The sequence below is a fragment of the Rhinopithecus bieti genome, unplaced genomic scaffold (genome assembly GCF_001698545.2).
Source record: "Rhinopithecus bieti isolate Rb0 unplaced genomic scaffold, ASM169854v2 scaffold_12155, whole genome shotgun sequence".
NCBI classification, from domain to species: domain Eukaryota; kingdom Metazoa; phylum Chordata; class Mammalia; order Primates; family Cercopithecidae; genus Rhinopithecus; species Rhinopithecus bieti.
The window spans coordinates 1,206,645-1,220,158 of NW_016807423.1; the positions used below are offsets into that span (position 1 = coordinate 1,206,645).

At 41.4% G+C, this 13,514-nt stretch overlaps 1 protein-coding gene across 1 annotated transcript in view; it reads left to right on the forward strand.

Annotated features, from left to right (window-relative positions):
• The window catches only part of IPP (intracisternal A particle-promoted polypeptide), a gene marked incomplete at its 3' end in the record, with an annotated part of 42,806 nt that extends 32,867 nt beyond the window's left edge, over positions 1-9,939 (forward strand). Inside the window, exons 8-9 of the mRNA XM_017881777.1 lie at positions 1,359-1,579; positions 9,766-9,939. Coding sequence (XP_017737266.1) covers positions 1,359-1,579; positions 9,766-9,939 — 395 coding nt within the window. The remainder of the gene's footprint in view (positions 1-1,358; positions 1,580-9,765) is intronic.
• Positions 9,940-13,514: the final 3,575 nt, after the last annotated feature.

Sequence of the window (13,514 nt, forward strand, 5' to 3'; positions counted from 1 at the left end):
CCTGGCAAATTTTTTGTATTTTTAGTAGAGACGGGGTTTCACTATGTTAACCAGGATGGTCACAATCTCCTGACCTCGTGATCCGCCCGTCTTGTTCTCCTAAAGTGCTGGGATTACAGGCATGATCCACTGCACCCGGCCTAGCCCACATTTCTTAAAATATAATTCTTTGTAACTCCTCACTTTAGAAGATGAAGTACAACACTAGAGATTCAAAAATAATTGTAGATTGCCAGAGTTTATAAGGAAATTTTATGTAAATTACATTATATTTTACTGTAGTAATTGTTTTTGTTTTTGTTTTTTGAGACAAGTTCTGACTCTGTTGCCCAGGCTGGAGTGCAGTGGTGCAATCTTGGCTCATTGCAACCTCTGCCTCCCAGACTCAAGCCATCCTCCCACCTCAGTTGCCTAAGTAGCTAGGACTGCAGGCACACACCACCATGCCTGACTAATTTTGTATTTTTTGTATTTTTTGCCCAGGTTGGTCTTAGGCTCAAGTGATTCGCCTTCCCTGTCCTCCCAAAGTGCTAGGATTGTGAACCACTACACCCAGCTGTGTACTGTAGTAATTGATTCTGATACCTTAATTTAGCCACATACTATTTAAATTTAAATTCCCTACTTTATGTCCATCTGAGCAACAGATAGGCTGTCACTAAAGAGGGCCATGTAATTCCCAGCTTAAGTGCATAACATTTTTTAGGGAAAAAAAAATCCATTTTCCTTTCCTGTTTTATCTGTGGGTGGATCTGGAGCCTGAGATCACCAAGCAGATAATTAGATAGAAAATCCTCAGCTAGGCTGGGCTCGGTGGTTCAAGCCTGTAATCCCAGCACTTTGGGAGGCCGAGACAGGCGGATCACGAGGTCAGGAGATCGAGACCATCCTGGCTAACATGGTGAAACCCCGTCTCTAACTAAAAAATACAAAAAACTAGCCGGGCGAGGTGGCGGGCGCCTGTAGTCCCAGCTACTCCAGAGGCTGAGGCAGGAGAATGGCGTAAACCCGGGAGGCGGAGCTTGCAGTGAGCTGAGATCCGGCCACTGCACTCCAGCCTGGGTGACAGAGCAAGACTCTGGTCAAAAAAAAAAAAAAGAAAAGAAAATCCTCAGTTAACAGATTATTTCAAGTTCTTTGAAAACTCAATGCTATTTTAAATTAATTCCACTAATTTTTTACAACTTGCTGAATAGTGAGGTGATAAACTTGACAAAGTTGATTTTCTCTCTTAAATAAAATTTTAAGCCCTAGATTAAACATAGCATCGGCATAGGAAACAGATCACAATCATTACTTTTCATCACTATTTGTATCTCACTTTCTGTAGCATCTGAGCAAAAATATTCCATTTCCAGGTTTAATTTATGTAATTGGGGGCATCAGCAATGAAGGAATAGAACTTCGTTCTTTTGAAGTCTATGATCCACTTTCTAAGCGTTGGTCTCCACTTCCTCCAATGGGAACCAGGAGAGCATATCTTGGCGTGGCTGCACTCAATGACTGCATCTATTCTATTGGAGGATGGAATGAGACCCAAGATGCTCTTCACACTGTAGAAAAATATTCCTTTGAAGAGGTAGGTTGGATGATTTCAGATGTTTAGTATCCTGGTATTCTTTTAATGTCTGTAAGATCTGTGGTGATGCACTTTCTTTCACTCATGATATTGATCATTTGTGGATTTTTTTTCCCTTTTTTCTTTCCAAAGAAGAAACTTTTGGTGTCATTGTTTTTCTTCTGTTGTCAGTTTTCTGTTTTATTGATTTCTGTTCTTATTTTTTCCTTTTCCTATTTGTTTTGATTGAGTTTGCTCTTCTTTTCTAGGTTATTTTCTTTTTTAATTTTTTTTTTTTTTGAGACAGAGTCTTGCTCTGTCGCCCAGGCTGGAGTGCAGTGGCCGGATCTCAGCTCACTGCAAGCTCCGCCTCCTGGGTTTACGCCATTCTCCTGCCTCAGCCTCCCGAGTAGCTGGGACTACAGGCACCCGCCACCTCGCCCGGCTAGTTTTTTGTATTTTAAATAGAGACGGGGTTTCACCGTATTAGCCAGGATGGTCTCGATCTCCTGACCTCGTGATCCGCCTGTCTCGGCCTCCCAAAGTGCTGGGATTACAGGCTTGAGCCACCGCGCCCGGCTTTTTTAAATTTTCTAAGAGACAGGGTCTTGCTCTGTCGCACATGCTGGAGAGCACTGATATAATCATAGTTCACTGTAACATTCAACTCCTGCCCAGTTAATTTAAAAAAACTTTTTTTTGTACCGCTGGGTGTGGTGGCTCAAGCCTGTAATCCCAGCACTTTGGGAAGCCAAGATGAGAGGATAGCTTGAGCCCAGGAGTTCAAGACCAGCCTGAACAACATAGTGAGACTGTCTGTATAATAAATAACAAAATTAGTTGGGCATGGTGGTATGCACCTGTGGTTCTAGCTACTCAGGGGGCTCAGGTGAGAGGATCACTTGAGCCTAGGAGGTCAAGGCTGCAGTGAGCTGTGATCAAGCCATTGTGTTCCAACCTCAGTAACAGTGAGAGACCCTCGCTCAAGAGTAATTTTTTTTTTTTTTTGAGACGGAGTTTTGCTTTTGTTGCCCAGGCTGGAGTGCAGTGGTACAATCTCGCCTCACTGCAACCTCTGCCTCCTAGGTTCAAGCAATTCTCCTGCCTTAACCTCCTGAGTAGCTGGGATTTCAGGCATGCACCACCATACCTGGCTAATTTTGTATTTTTAGTGGAGATGGGGTTTCTCTATGTTGGTCAGGCTGGTTTCGAACTCCCAACATCAGGCGATCCACCCGCCTCAGCCTCCCAAAGTGCTGGGATTACAGGCATGAGCCACTGCACCTGGCTGATTTTTTTTTGTTTTTCCTAGGGTTAGGGTCTCGCTGTGTAACCCAGACTGATCTCAAACTCCTGGTCTTAAGTGATTATCCTTCCTCGGCATCCCAAACCACTGGCATTACAGATCTTTGGGAGCCACTGCACTCCCCAAATCCCAACAATCTCAGCTCTTTTTTTCTAGATTCTTAAAGTGGAAGCTTAGATGATTGATTTTAGACCTTCCTTTTTCTATAATAGAAACTGTAAATTCTCTTCAAGCACTGCTTTAACTTCATCCCACATATTTTGATATGTTGCCTTTTAATTAGCATTTATATTAAAATATAAAAATGGCCTTGCCATTTGTTTTCTGTTTATGAAATCCATTCTTTGATTCTTTTTTCTTCTTTTCGTCTTTATGTTGATTGTTTTAGTATTCCATTTTATCTCTTTTATTGTCTAGTTAGCTGTATTTCTTCACCTTTTTTCTTGGTAATTACTTTAGGGTTTTGTGGGTGGAGAAAACATACTCAACATGTTTTCTACTCTGATCTCACGTCACAACAATCATCAACACAGAAAACTTCTATGACTAAATGTGTGTGGGTTTTCCCCTACACGTCAAGCAGCAGATACCAGCTAGGTGTCCTCTAATTCAGTTAAATTCTGATACTGTCTACCTGGAGATAGCCTCAGACCCCACAGGTTGAGGGCTTAGTCCCCAAGACTGCCCCCTCCTTCAGGCACTATTCCAAGTCCAGGCCTCTGGAACTTCTCACCAACTGGCTCCAAGTTGGGATTCTCACAACACCCTGTTTGGAGTCCATTAATTTGCTAGAGTGGCTCACAGAACTCACGGAAACACTTACTTATGTCTACCAGGTTGTTATAAGGGATATTGCAAAGGATACAGATGAAGAGATGCATATGGGGAGGTATAGGGGAATGGCATGCTACTTCTATGACCTCTCTGGTTATGCCACCCTCTAAGAACCGCCAGGTGTTCAACTATCAGGAAGTTCTCCAAACTCAGTCCTTTTGGGTTTTTTGTTGTTGTTTCTTTGTTTTTGTTTTTTAGACAGAGTCTTGCTCTGTCACTAGGCTGGAGTGAAATGGCACGATCTAGGCTCACTGCAACCTCCACCTCCTGGGTTCAAGAAATTCTCCTGCTTGAGCCTCCCAAGTAGCTGGGACTACAGGCACACACCACCATGCCCAGCTAATTTTTGTATTTTTAGTATAGACGGGGTTTCACCATGTTGGCCAGGATGGTCTTGATCTCCCTCAGCCTCCCAAAGTGCTAAGATTACAGGTGTGAGCCACCATGCCTGGGCTGGTTTTTCTGGAGGCTTCATTACATAGACATGATTGATTATATCATTGGGCATCCACTTAACCTTCAGCTCCTCTCCCCTCTCCAGAAGTCAGGGGATGGGACTGAAAGTTCTAATTCTGTCATCATGCCTTGGTCTTTCTGGTGAGCATCCCTAATTCTGAAGCTAACTACGGGCTTCCAGCCATCAGTCAACATTAGCAAACAAAAAGGCATCACTTTGGATATTCTCAGGATGTTAGGAGTTGTATGCCAGGAAATGGGTTGAAGACTATGTACCTAATAATATCACAGGTTTACATTATGTATTTTTAGTGTATCAAATCTACAATATCATACTATATCACTTGAAAGTAAGGAACTTACAAAAATATACTTTGGCCAAGCACAGTGGCTAATCCCTGTAATCCAGCGCTTTGGGAGACAGAGGCGGGTGGATCATATGAGGTCAGGAGTTTTGCCATGTTGGCCAGCTGGTCTCAAACTCCTGACCTCAAGTGATCTGCCCACCTCAGCCTCCCAAAGTGCTGGGATTACAGGCGTGAGCCACCACCGCTCCTGGCCTAATGCCTAAAAGTTTTGTTTCATGTTTTATCTAGTTTTCTAGGTCTTTAGGGTAGGAGGGCAAGTTTGGTAACAATTGATCTATTTTTGTCTGGAAATGGAAATCCCTCCTGTGTCCTTTTGATACATTGCTATCATTCATTCAGCATTTCTTTATTTTCTGGCAGAAATATTTTCAGCTTATCTTATACTTTTTCTGCTTTAGCCCTGGAATCAGCCATTTCTTCAAGAAGCCTTATTTCCTTTTGGTGAAGAACAGTATTTAGAAACCAAGATGTACACACTTAGAGTACTAAATGCTACTTGGGTGTTGCTGCTTCTAGCTGTAGCAGGGCAGGAGAGCCCCAAATTGGGCTTAGCCTAGGAATGTTCTTGGCCTTGCTCAGGATGGAATTTAAGAGCAAGCTGGTGGTAGAAGAAAACAATCTTATTGAGGTGACAGTGTTACAGCTCTGTAACTACTTCTGCAGAGTGGGACTACTCCATAGACAGTGTGTTGAGAGTAGCAGCTCAGGGGCAGTTCTGCAGTCATTTATACCTACTTTTACTTATGTGAAAATTAAGGGGTGAGTTATTCAGAATTTTCTAAAAAAAAGGTGGTACTTCTGGGTTGTTGCCATGGAAGAGGACAGTAACTTCTGGGTGTTGCCATTGGCAATGGTAAACTGACAGGGCACTGGTGGGTGTGTCTTACAGAGAGTTGCTTTCACCTCTTCCCTGTTTCAGCTAGTCTTCAATCTTGTCTGGAGTTGAGTCACCACCTTCTACCTCATAGCCACCCTCAGTAAACAGAGCTAGGAAATGTATGTATGTAAATAGGTTTTCACACACAGATTTATCTGTAAATATTTCTATATCTATTTGTGCATTTATATTGTAAAACCATGAGTTCATAATGATAGCTCCAATTCTAGTACACCAGGTTTTTCAGGCCTTCTCCCTTCTCTCTTTCCATGTTGTAAATACCTTTTCTGTCAGTTAAAGACTTTGCTTCCGCCAGGCATGGTGGCTCACGTCTGTAATCCCAGCACTTGGGGACGCCAAGGCGGGTGGATCACTAGGTCAGGAGTTCGGGACCAGCTTGGCTAACATGGTGAAACCCCGTCTTTACTAAAATTACAAAAATTAGCTGAGCATGGTGGTGGGCGCCTATAATCCCAGCTACTCAGGAGGCTGAGGCAGGAGAATCGCTTGAACCCAGGAGGCTGAGGCTGCAGTGAGCTGAGATCACGCCACTGCACTCCAGCCTGGGCGACAGAGCAAGACTCTGTCTCAAAAAAAAAAAAAGACTTTGCTTCCATTATCCTCAATATATTTATTTATTCATTCAATTTACTTATTTGCTAAATGAAGCCAATTTTCTTATGATACCAGCTGTCTTCTCCACCTAACATCTCCATGCATTACCCATCCAGGCACTGCCTAGGTGAATTCCCCAGTGTTCCCTCATTCCCTCAGTTCCTGGGTTGACACAATTATACTTAAGAGAAGAGAAAGGTAGGGGACAGGAGGTTGCATCTTCATTGGGTCACTGTTCTGTCATGTGTTTGTTCATTAGTTCATTTATTCATTCACAAATACAGACTTCTCAGTTCATTTATTCATTCACAAATACAGAATAAATTAGTTCATTTATTCATTCACAAAAATCAGACACTATGCCAGGCAGAAACAAGGACAGACTCAACATATACAGCCACTGCTCTCAAGGAGGCTACATTGCAGTGAGGAATATGAGAAATAAATAGTCGGTTATGTTATAATGTGTTAAGTGCTGTGAGAATGAAGTACAAAGTGTGTTATGCCCTAGACTTACAGGTTAGGCCAACTTTTTCTGAATTAATTTCCATGGAATACTAATTTTTTGCACTGTTAATAGGAATTGAGTAACTTGAGTTTCCCTGGTCAACTATATTAAGGGAAATCTGGGTTAAACCAGGTTAAATTAGTTTCTTTACCACAGGACTTCTTTACAGAATATAGCGCAATAATGTACTTTATGAATCTTTATGTCAAGTCTCTCAGATTCACTTGAACACACCACCCTTGCTTTGTTCTGTGGATATTTGCAGAATATCTTGTGGAAGTGTTTCAGGGAACAAATTTTGAGAAATAAGATTTAGTCTTATTTTAATTTTATGATTTTTAATGCCACTTATGCTTAGTAAAACCTTCAAAACTTTTGGCCAGGTGCAGTGGCTCACATCTGTAATCCCAGCAGTTTGGGAGGCTGAAGCTGGTGGATCACTTGAGGTCAGGAGTTCGAGACCGGCCTGGCCAACATGGTGAAAGCCCGACTTTACTGAAAATACAAAAATTTGCTGGGCATGGTGGTGGCCTATAATCCCAGCTACTTGGGAGGCTGAGTCAGAAGAATTGCTTGAACCTGGGAGGCAGAGGTTGCAATGAGTTGAGATTACCCAACTGTACTCTAGCCTGGGCAATAGAGCAAGACTCCATCTCAAAACAAGAAATTTTTTTTAAGTTTTTTTTTTTTTTTAAGTAGGAGGGTTTTAACAGTTTTATTGAAATGTAATTCACTGGCCAAACATTTTGGTTGTTTCTGCTTTTTGGCTATTACAAACAATGCTACTATGAAGTTTTACATACAAGTTTTTGTGTAGACATGTGTTTTCATTTCTCTTGGGCATATACCTAGGAGTAGAATTGCTGGGTCACATAATGACTATGTTTAACCTTTTTTTGTTTGTTTGTTTTTTGTTTTCTGTTTTGTGGGGTTTTTTTTTTTTTTTTTTTTTTTTGAGACGGAGTCTCGTTCTCTCGCCCAGGCTGGAGTGCAGTGGCTGGATCTCAGCTCACTGCAAGCTCCGCCTCCCGGGTTCACGCCATTCTCCTGCCTCAGCCTCCTGAGTAGCTGGGACTATAGGCGCCCGCCACCTCGCCCGGCTAGTTTTTTGTATTTTTTAATAGAGACGAGGTTTCACCGTGTTAGCCAGGATGGTCTCGATTTACTGACCTTGTGATCCACCCGTCTCGGCCTCCCAAAGTGCTGGGATTACAGGCTTGAGCCACCGGGCCCGGCCATTGTGTTTTTTTTTTTTTGAGATGGAGTTTTGCTCTCGTTGCCTAGGCTGGACTGCAGTGGTGATCTCGGCTCACCGCAACCTCCACTTCAGGGGTTCAAATGATCATCCTGCCTCAGCCTCCCTAGTAGCTAGGATTACAGGTGTGCACCACCACGCCTGGCTAATTTTTTATTTTTAGTAGAAACAGAGTTTCACCATGTTGACCAGGCTGATCTTGAACTCCTGACCTCAGGTGATCTTTGGGTCTCCCAAAGTGCCAGGATTACAGGCGTGAGCCACTGCCCCCATCTATGTTTAACCTTTTTAGGGAACCCCAGACTGTTTCCTAAAGTATCTACAACATTTTACATAACCACCATCAGTGTCTAAGGGTTCCAGTTTCTCCACATCCAGTGCTTGTTATTATTTAGTTTTTCTTTTATAGCTGTTCTAGTAGGTATAAATGGGTATCTCATTGTGGTTTTGATTTGCATTTCCCTGATTGTTAAGCATCTTTTCATGTGTTTTTTGGTCATCTGTTTATCTTCTTTGAAGAAACATCTATTCAATTTATTTGTTTTAAAATTGAATTGTCTTTTTATTATTGAGTTGTAAGACTTCTGCTGGGCGCGGTGGCTCACGCCTGTAATCCCAACACTTTGGGAGGCTGAGGCAGGTGGATCACTAGGTCAGATCGAGACCATCCTGGCTAACACGGTGAAACCCCGTCTCTACTAAAAATACAAAAAAAATTAGCCTGTCATGGTGGCGGGTGCCTGTAGTCCCAGCTACTTGGGAGGCTGAGGCAGGAGAATAGTGTGAACCCAGGAGGCGGAGCTTACAGTGAGCCCTCCAGCCTGGGTGACAGAGCAAGACTCCATCTCAAAAAAAAGGAAGGCCCCATCTCTACTAAAAAGACAAAAAAAATAACCGGGCGTGGTAGTGGGTGCCTGTAGTCTCAGGTACTCAGGAGGCTGAGGCAGGAGAATGGCTTGAACCCGGGAGGCGGAGCTTGCAGTGAGCCGAGATCATGCCACTGCACTCCAGCCTGGGTGACAGAGCAAGACTCCGTCTCAAATAATAATAATAATAATATAATCTAGGTGAAAGTCCTTTGTCAAATATATAATTCGCAAATTTTTTCTCCCATTATGTGTGTTTTCTTCACTTTCTTGATGGTATTCAAGCATAAAAATTTAAATTTTGATGTCCAGTTTGTTTTGTTCTTTTGTTACTTGTGCTTTTGTTATAACTAAGAAAGCATTGCTTAATCCAAGGTCATAAGAACTTACAGCTATGCTTTTTTCTAAGAGTTTTATAGTTTTAATTTTTGTATTTAGGTCTGATACATTTTGATTTAATTTTGTATGTGATGTAAGGAAGAGATCCACCCTCATTCTTTTGTATTTGGGTGTCCATTTGTCCCAGCATCACTGCATCACTGAATAAAAACACTGTTCTTTCCCCTATTGAATTGTCTTGAATTGAATTTTCACCTTTGTTGAAAATTAGTTGACCATATATATGAGGGTTTATTTCTGAGCTTTCTATTCTGTTCATTTATCTGTATGTCTCTCTATCCTTTTGCCAGTACCACACTCTCTTATTACAGCATTGTAGTAAGTTTTGAAATGAGAAAGTGTGAGTCCTTCAAATTGGATCATTTAAAAATTTGTTGCCAGGCGTGGTGGCTCAAGCCTGTAATTCCAGCACTTTGGGAGGCCGAGATGGGTGGATCACGAGGTCAGGAGATCGAGACCATCCTGGCTAACACGGTGAAACCCCGTCTCTACTAAAAAAATACAAAAAAACTAGCCGGGCGATATGGCGGGCGCCTGTAGTCCCAGTTACTCGGGAGGCTGAGGCATGAGAATGGCATAAACCCGGGAGGTGGAGTTTGCAGTGAGCTGAGATCCGGCCACTGCACTCCAGCCTGGGCTGGAAAAAATAAATAAAAATAAATAAATAAAAAATAAAAATTTGTTTGGCTCTCCTGGGTAATTTGAATTTCATATGCATTTTAGGATCAGCTTGTCAGTTCCTGCAGAGAAGCCAAATGGGTTTTTGACAGAGATTGCATTGAATTTGAGATCAATTTGGAGAGTATCAGCAACTTAACATTATTAACAAGTCTTTTGATTCATCATAGGATGTCTTTCCTTTTAGGTCTTCAGATTGTTTCAACAATGTTTTATAATTTTCAGTTTCTTATACTTTTTTGGTTAAAATTTATTCAGAAGTATTTTATTCCTTTTAATCTTGTTATAAATTGTTTTATTAATTTCATATTCAGATTGTCCATTGCTAGTGTGTAGAAATACAATTTATTGTGTGACCTTGCTGCACTCATAGTCTAATTTTTCTTTGGTGGATTCCTTAGGATTTTCTAAATACAAGATCCTACCATCTGTAAATATTGTTGGCTGGGTGCAGTGACTTAAACCTGTAATCCCAGCACTTTGGGAGGCCGAGGTGGGTAGATCGCTTGAGCCCAGGAGTTCAGACCAGCCTGGGCAACATGGTGAAAACCCTGTCTATAAGAAATATGAAAATTAGCCAGGTGTGGTTGTACACACCTGTAGTCCCAGCTCCTCAGAAGGCTGAGGTGGGAGGATCACCTGAGCCCAGGAAGGTCAAGGATGTAGTAAGTCATGATTGCACCACTGCACTGGTGCCTGGGCCACAGAGTGAGACCTGGTCTTTAAAACAAAACAAAAAAAAGATTGTTTTACTTCTACTTAAATCTGGATTAAAACTAGATGCATTTATTTCATTGTTTTCCCCTCATTACCCTAGCTAGAACCACCAGTACAATGTTGAAGTGGCAAAAATGGACTTTCATGTCTTGTTGTAAAGCATAAGGATTTTGATTCTCATTTCTGACAAGTTTTAAACTTTGGTGACATTTTTGAATTCCTTTCTCCATGATCCTATTTTGGTTTATCTGATACAGAAAGTGAACTTTTTGAGGGCACTTTCTGTTGCTGATTTTTCTATATGGCTTTGAAATGAATAGATTTTTGTTTCAAATTAAGTCTTATTAATAATTATCACTGGCCAGGTGTGGTGGCTTACGCCTGTAATCACAGCACTTTGGGAGGCTGAGGTGAGTGGATCACCTGAAATCAGGAGTTGAAGACCAGCCTGGCCAACATGATGAAACCTCGTCTCTACTAAAAATACAAAAATTAGCTGGGAGTGGTGGTGCACACCTGTAATCCTAGCAACTTGGGAGGCTGAAGCAGGAGAATTGCTCCAACCCAAGAGGCAGAGGTTGCAGTGAGCCAAGATAGTGCCACTGCACTTCAGCCTTGGCGACAGAGTAAGACTCTGTCTCAAGTAATAATAATAATAATAACAACAACAACAACAACGTGTTACCTTGTTTTTTATGCATAAATATGAAATTTTATTATTATTGACTACCTACTAACAATTTGCGTTACAAATCCAGAAAAGATAATGTAAAATATGTTAGTAGTCTTACAGAGCTTTTTTTTTTTTTAGAGGTAACATGGGATAAAAATCAAATTAGATGGCCGGGCGTGGTGGCTCACACCTGTAATCCCAGCACTTTGGGAGGCCGAGGCGGGCGGATCATGAGGTCAGGAGATCGAGATCATCCTGGTGAACACGATGAAACCCCGTCTCTACTAAAATACAAAAAAAAAAAAAAAAAAAATTGCCGGGCGTGGTGCGGGCGCATGTAGTCCCAGCTTCTGAGGAGACTGAGGCAGAGAATGGCGTGAATGTGGAGGCGGTGGAGCTTGCAGGTGAGTGGAGATCGCGCCACTGCACTCCAACCTGGGCGACAGAGCGAGACTCCGTCTCAAAAAAAAAAAAAAAAATTAGATGAGAACATGTCGATTAAAATAAAATAATAAAATTTAAAAGTTAAACTGTAGTTGTAATACACTGGTAGAAATGAAAGAGGAACAATATAGGATGAGTCCTAAGGTCCCTTTGTTATTGTCAAGGGGCATTTTGCGGGAAAGCAAAGGTTCTCCCTAATTATAAACATAACCTAAATTATCCTAATTTATCTTAACCAGAAATGGATCTTCTTGAGAATGTATTTATCTTTTAAAATGTAAGTATTTTTTCAGTTATGTCAGCTTTGTGATGTGCTCTGTAATTTCAGATGATCAAATAGCTTTCAAATTTAATCTGGTCCTTCACTTTCAAAGAATTGTCCCTGGTTTAGTATTTCATAATCTTATTTAAGTTCATATCAGCAAACGTACACTAACTGTTTATAATGTGATGGCACTATCCTAGTACCTATGTGGGTATTGGGATGAGAAGCTCAAGTCCCTGTCCTCAAAAATTTACTTCCTAGCGTTGATGAATAATCAGTCTTCACTATTTATTATTTAAAAACCTTTGTTCATCATATGCTTTATTTAAAGATTGATAATCTGTTTTCCCATTACCAGGCTGCTTGCTCTTTGCTCTCCTAATTACTTGTTAGGACCTTTAGTAGCTTTCTTGTTTTCTGAGTATGGACGTTTTCCCTCAAGTAAGACACTACTAGTCACTGGGCGTGGTGGCTCATGCCTGTAATCCCAGCACTTTGGGAGGCCGAGGTGGGTGAATCACTTGAGGTCAGGAGTTCAAGACCAGCCTGGCCAACATAGTGAAACTCCATCTCTACTAAAAATACTAAAAATTAGCCAGGCATGGTGGCAGCCTGTAATCCCAGCTACTCAGGAGGCTGAGGCAGGAGAATCACTTGAACCCAGGGGGCGGAGGTTGCAGTGAGCCAAGATCACACCATTACACTCCAGCCTGAGCAATAAGAGCGAGACTCCATCTCAAGAAAAAAAAAAAAAAAAAGTAAGACATTACTAGTCATTTTGGCTATAGCAGCATATTGAAATTTCTTTAGGGAACAATGTATAACAGGAGTTAGCAAACTTTTTGTGTAAAAGGCCAGATAGTAAATATTTTTGGCCTGTGGGTCACACACAATATCCTTTTTTGATATATGCTGCTTCTTTTTTTTGAAATATCTTTTAATATGGGAAAATCATTGTTTGTTTTCAGGCTATAGCAAACTAGGCTATAGTTCCCAAACCCTGGTTAGCCCACCTTCCTGAAAATATGTTCTGCAGATTACTAACTCCACTGGTTGCTCCTTGTAAAAAGGATTGCATGGTCAAATAAATTTGCCAAGTGTTCCATGCTGTGTCATTTTTAAGACTCGTTAAAATACTAAAGGCTTTAAAAAAATCCTTTGGTTTATAAGCTTCTTTCTCCATGGAGCTTTGTGATTCTTTTGTTTTGATTTGCTTATTGTTGAGTGTATTACCTACTTGTGTTCCATAGACTTCGTTTCTTAGGATGTTGTCCTATGTATGATTTCTAGGTCATTTCTTGATCATATTTTATAATCAGACCTTTTAAAAAATTATATTCCTCTAAATTTACTTTTTATCCATGCCCACTTCAAGTTTATTTTAAAATATTCTGGGCCGGGTCCTGTAGCTTACACTTGTAATCCCAGCACTTTGGGAGGCTGAGGTGGGACAATCACTTGAGTTTAGGAGTTTAAGACCAGCCTGGACAACCTGGTGAAACTCCATCTCTACAATAGAAAAATTAGCTAGGTGTGGTGGTATACACTTGTAGTCCTACCTACTCAGGAGGCTGAAGCAAGAGGAGCTCTTGAGTCTGGGAGGTTGAGGCTGCAGTGAGCCGAGATGGTGCCATGCAGTCCAGCCTGGGTGACAGAGCGAGACCCTATCTCCAAGGAAAAAAAATGAAGCCAAAA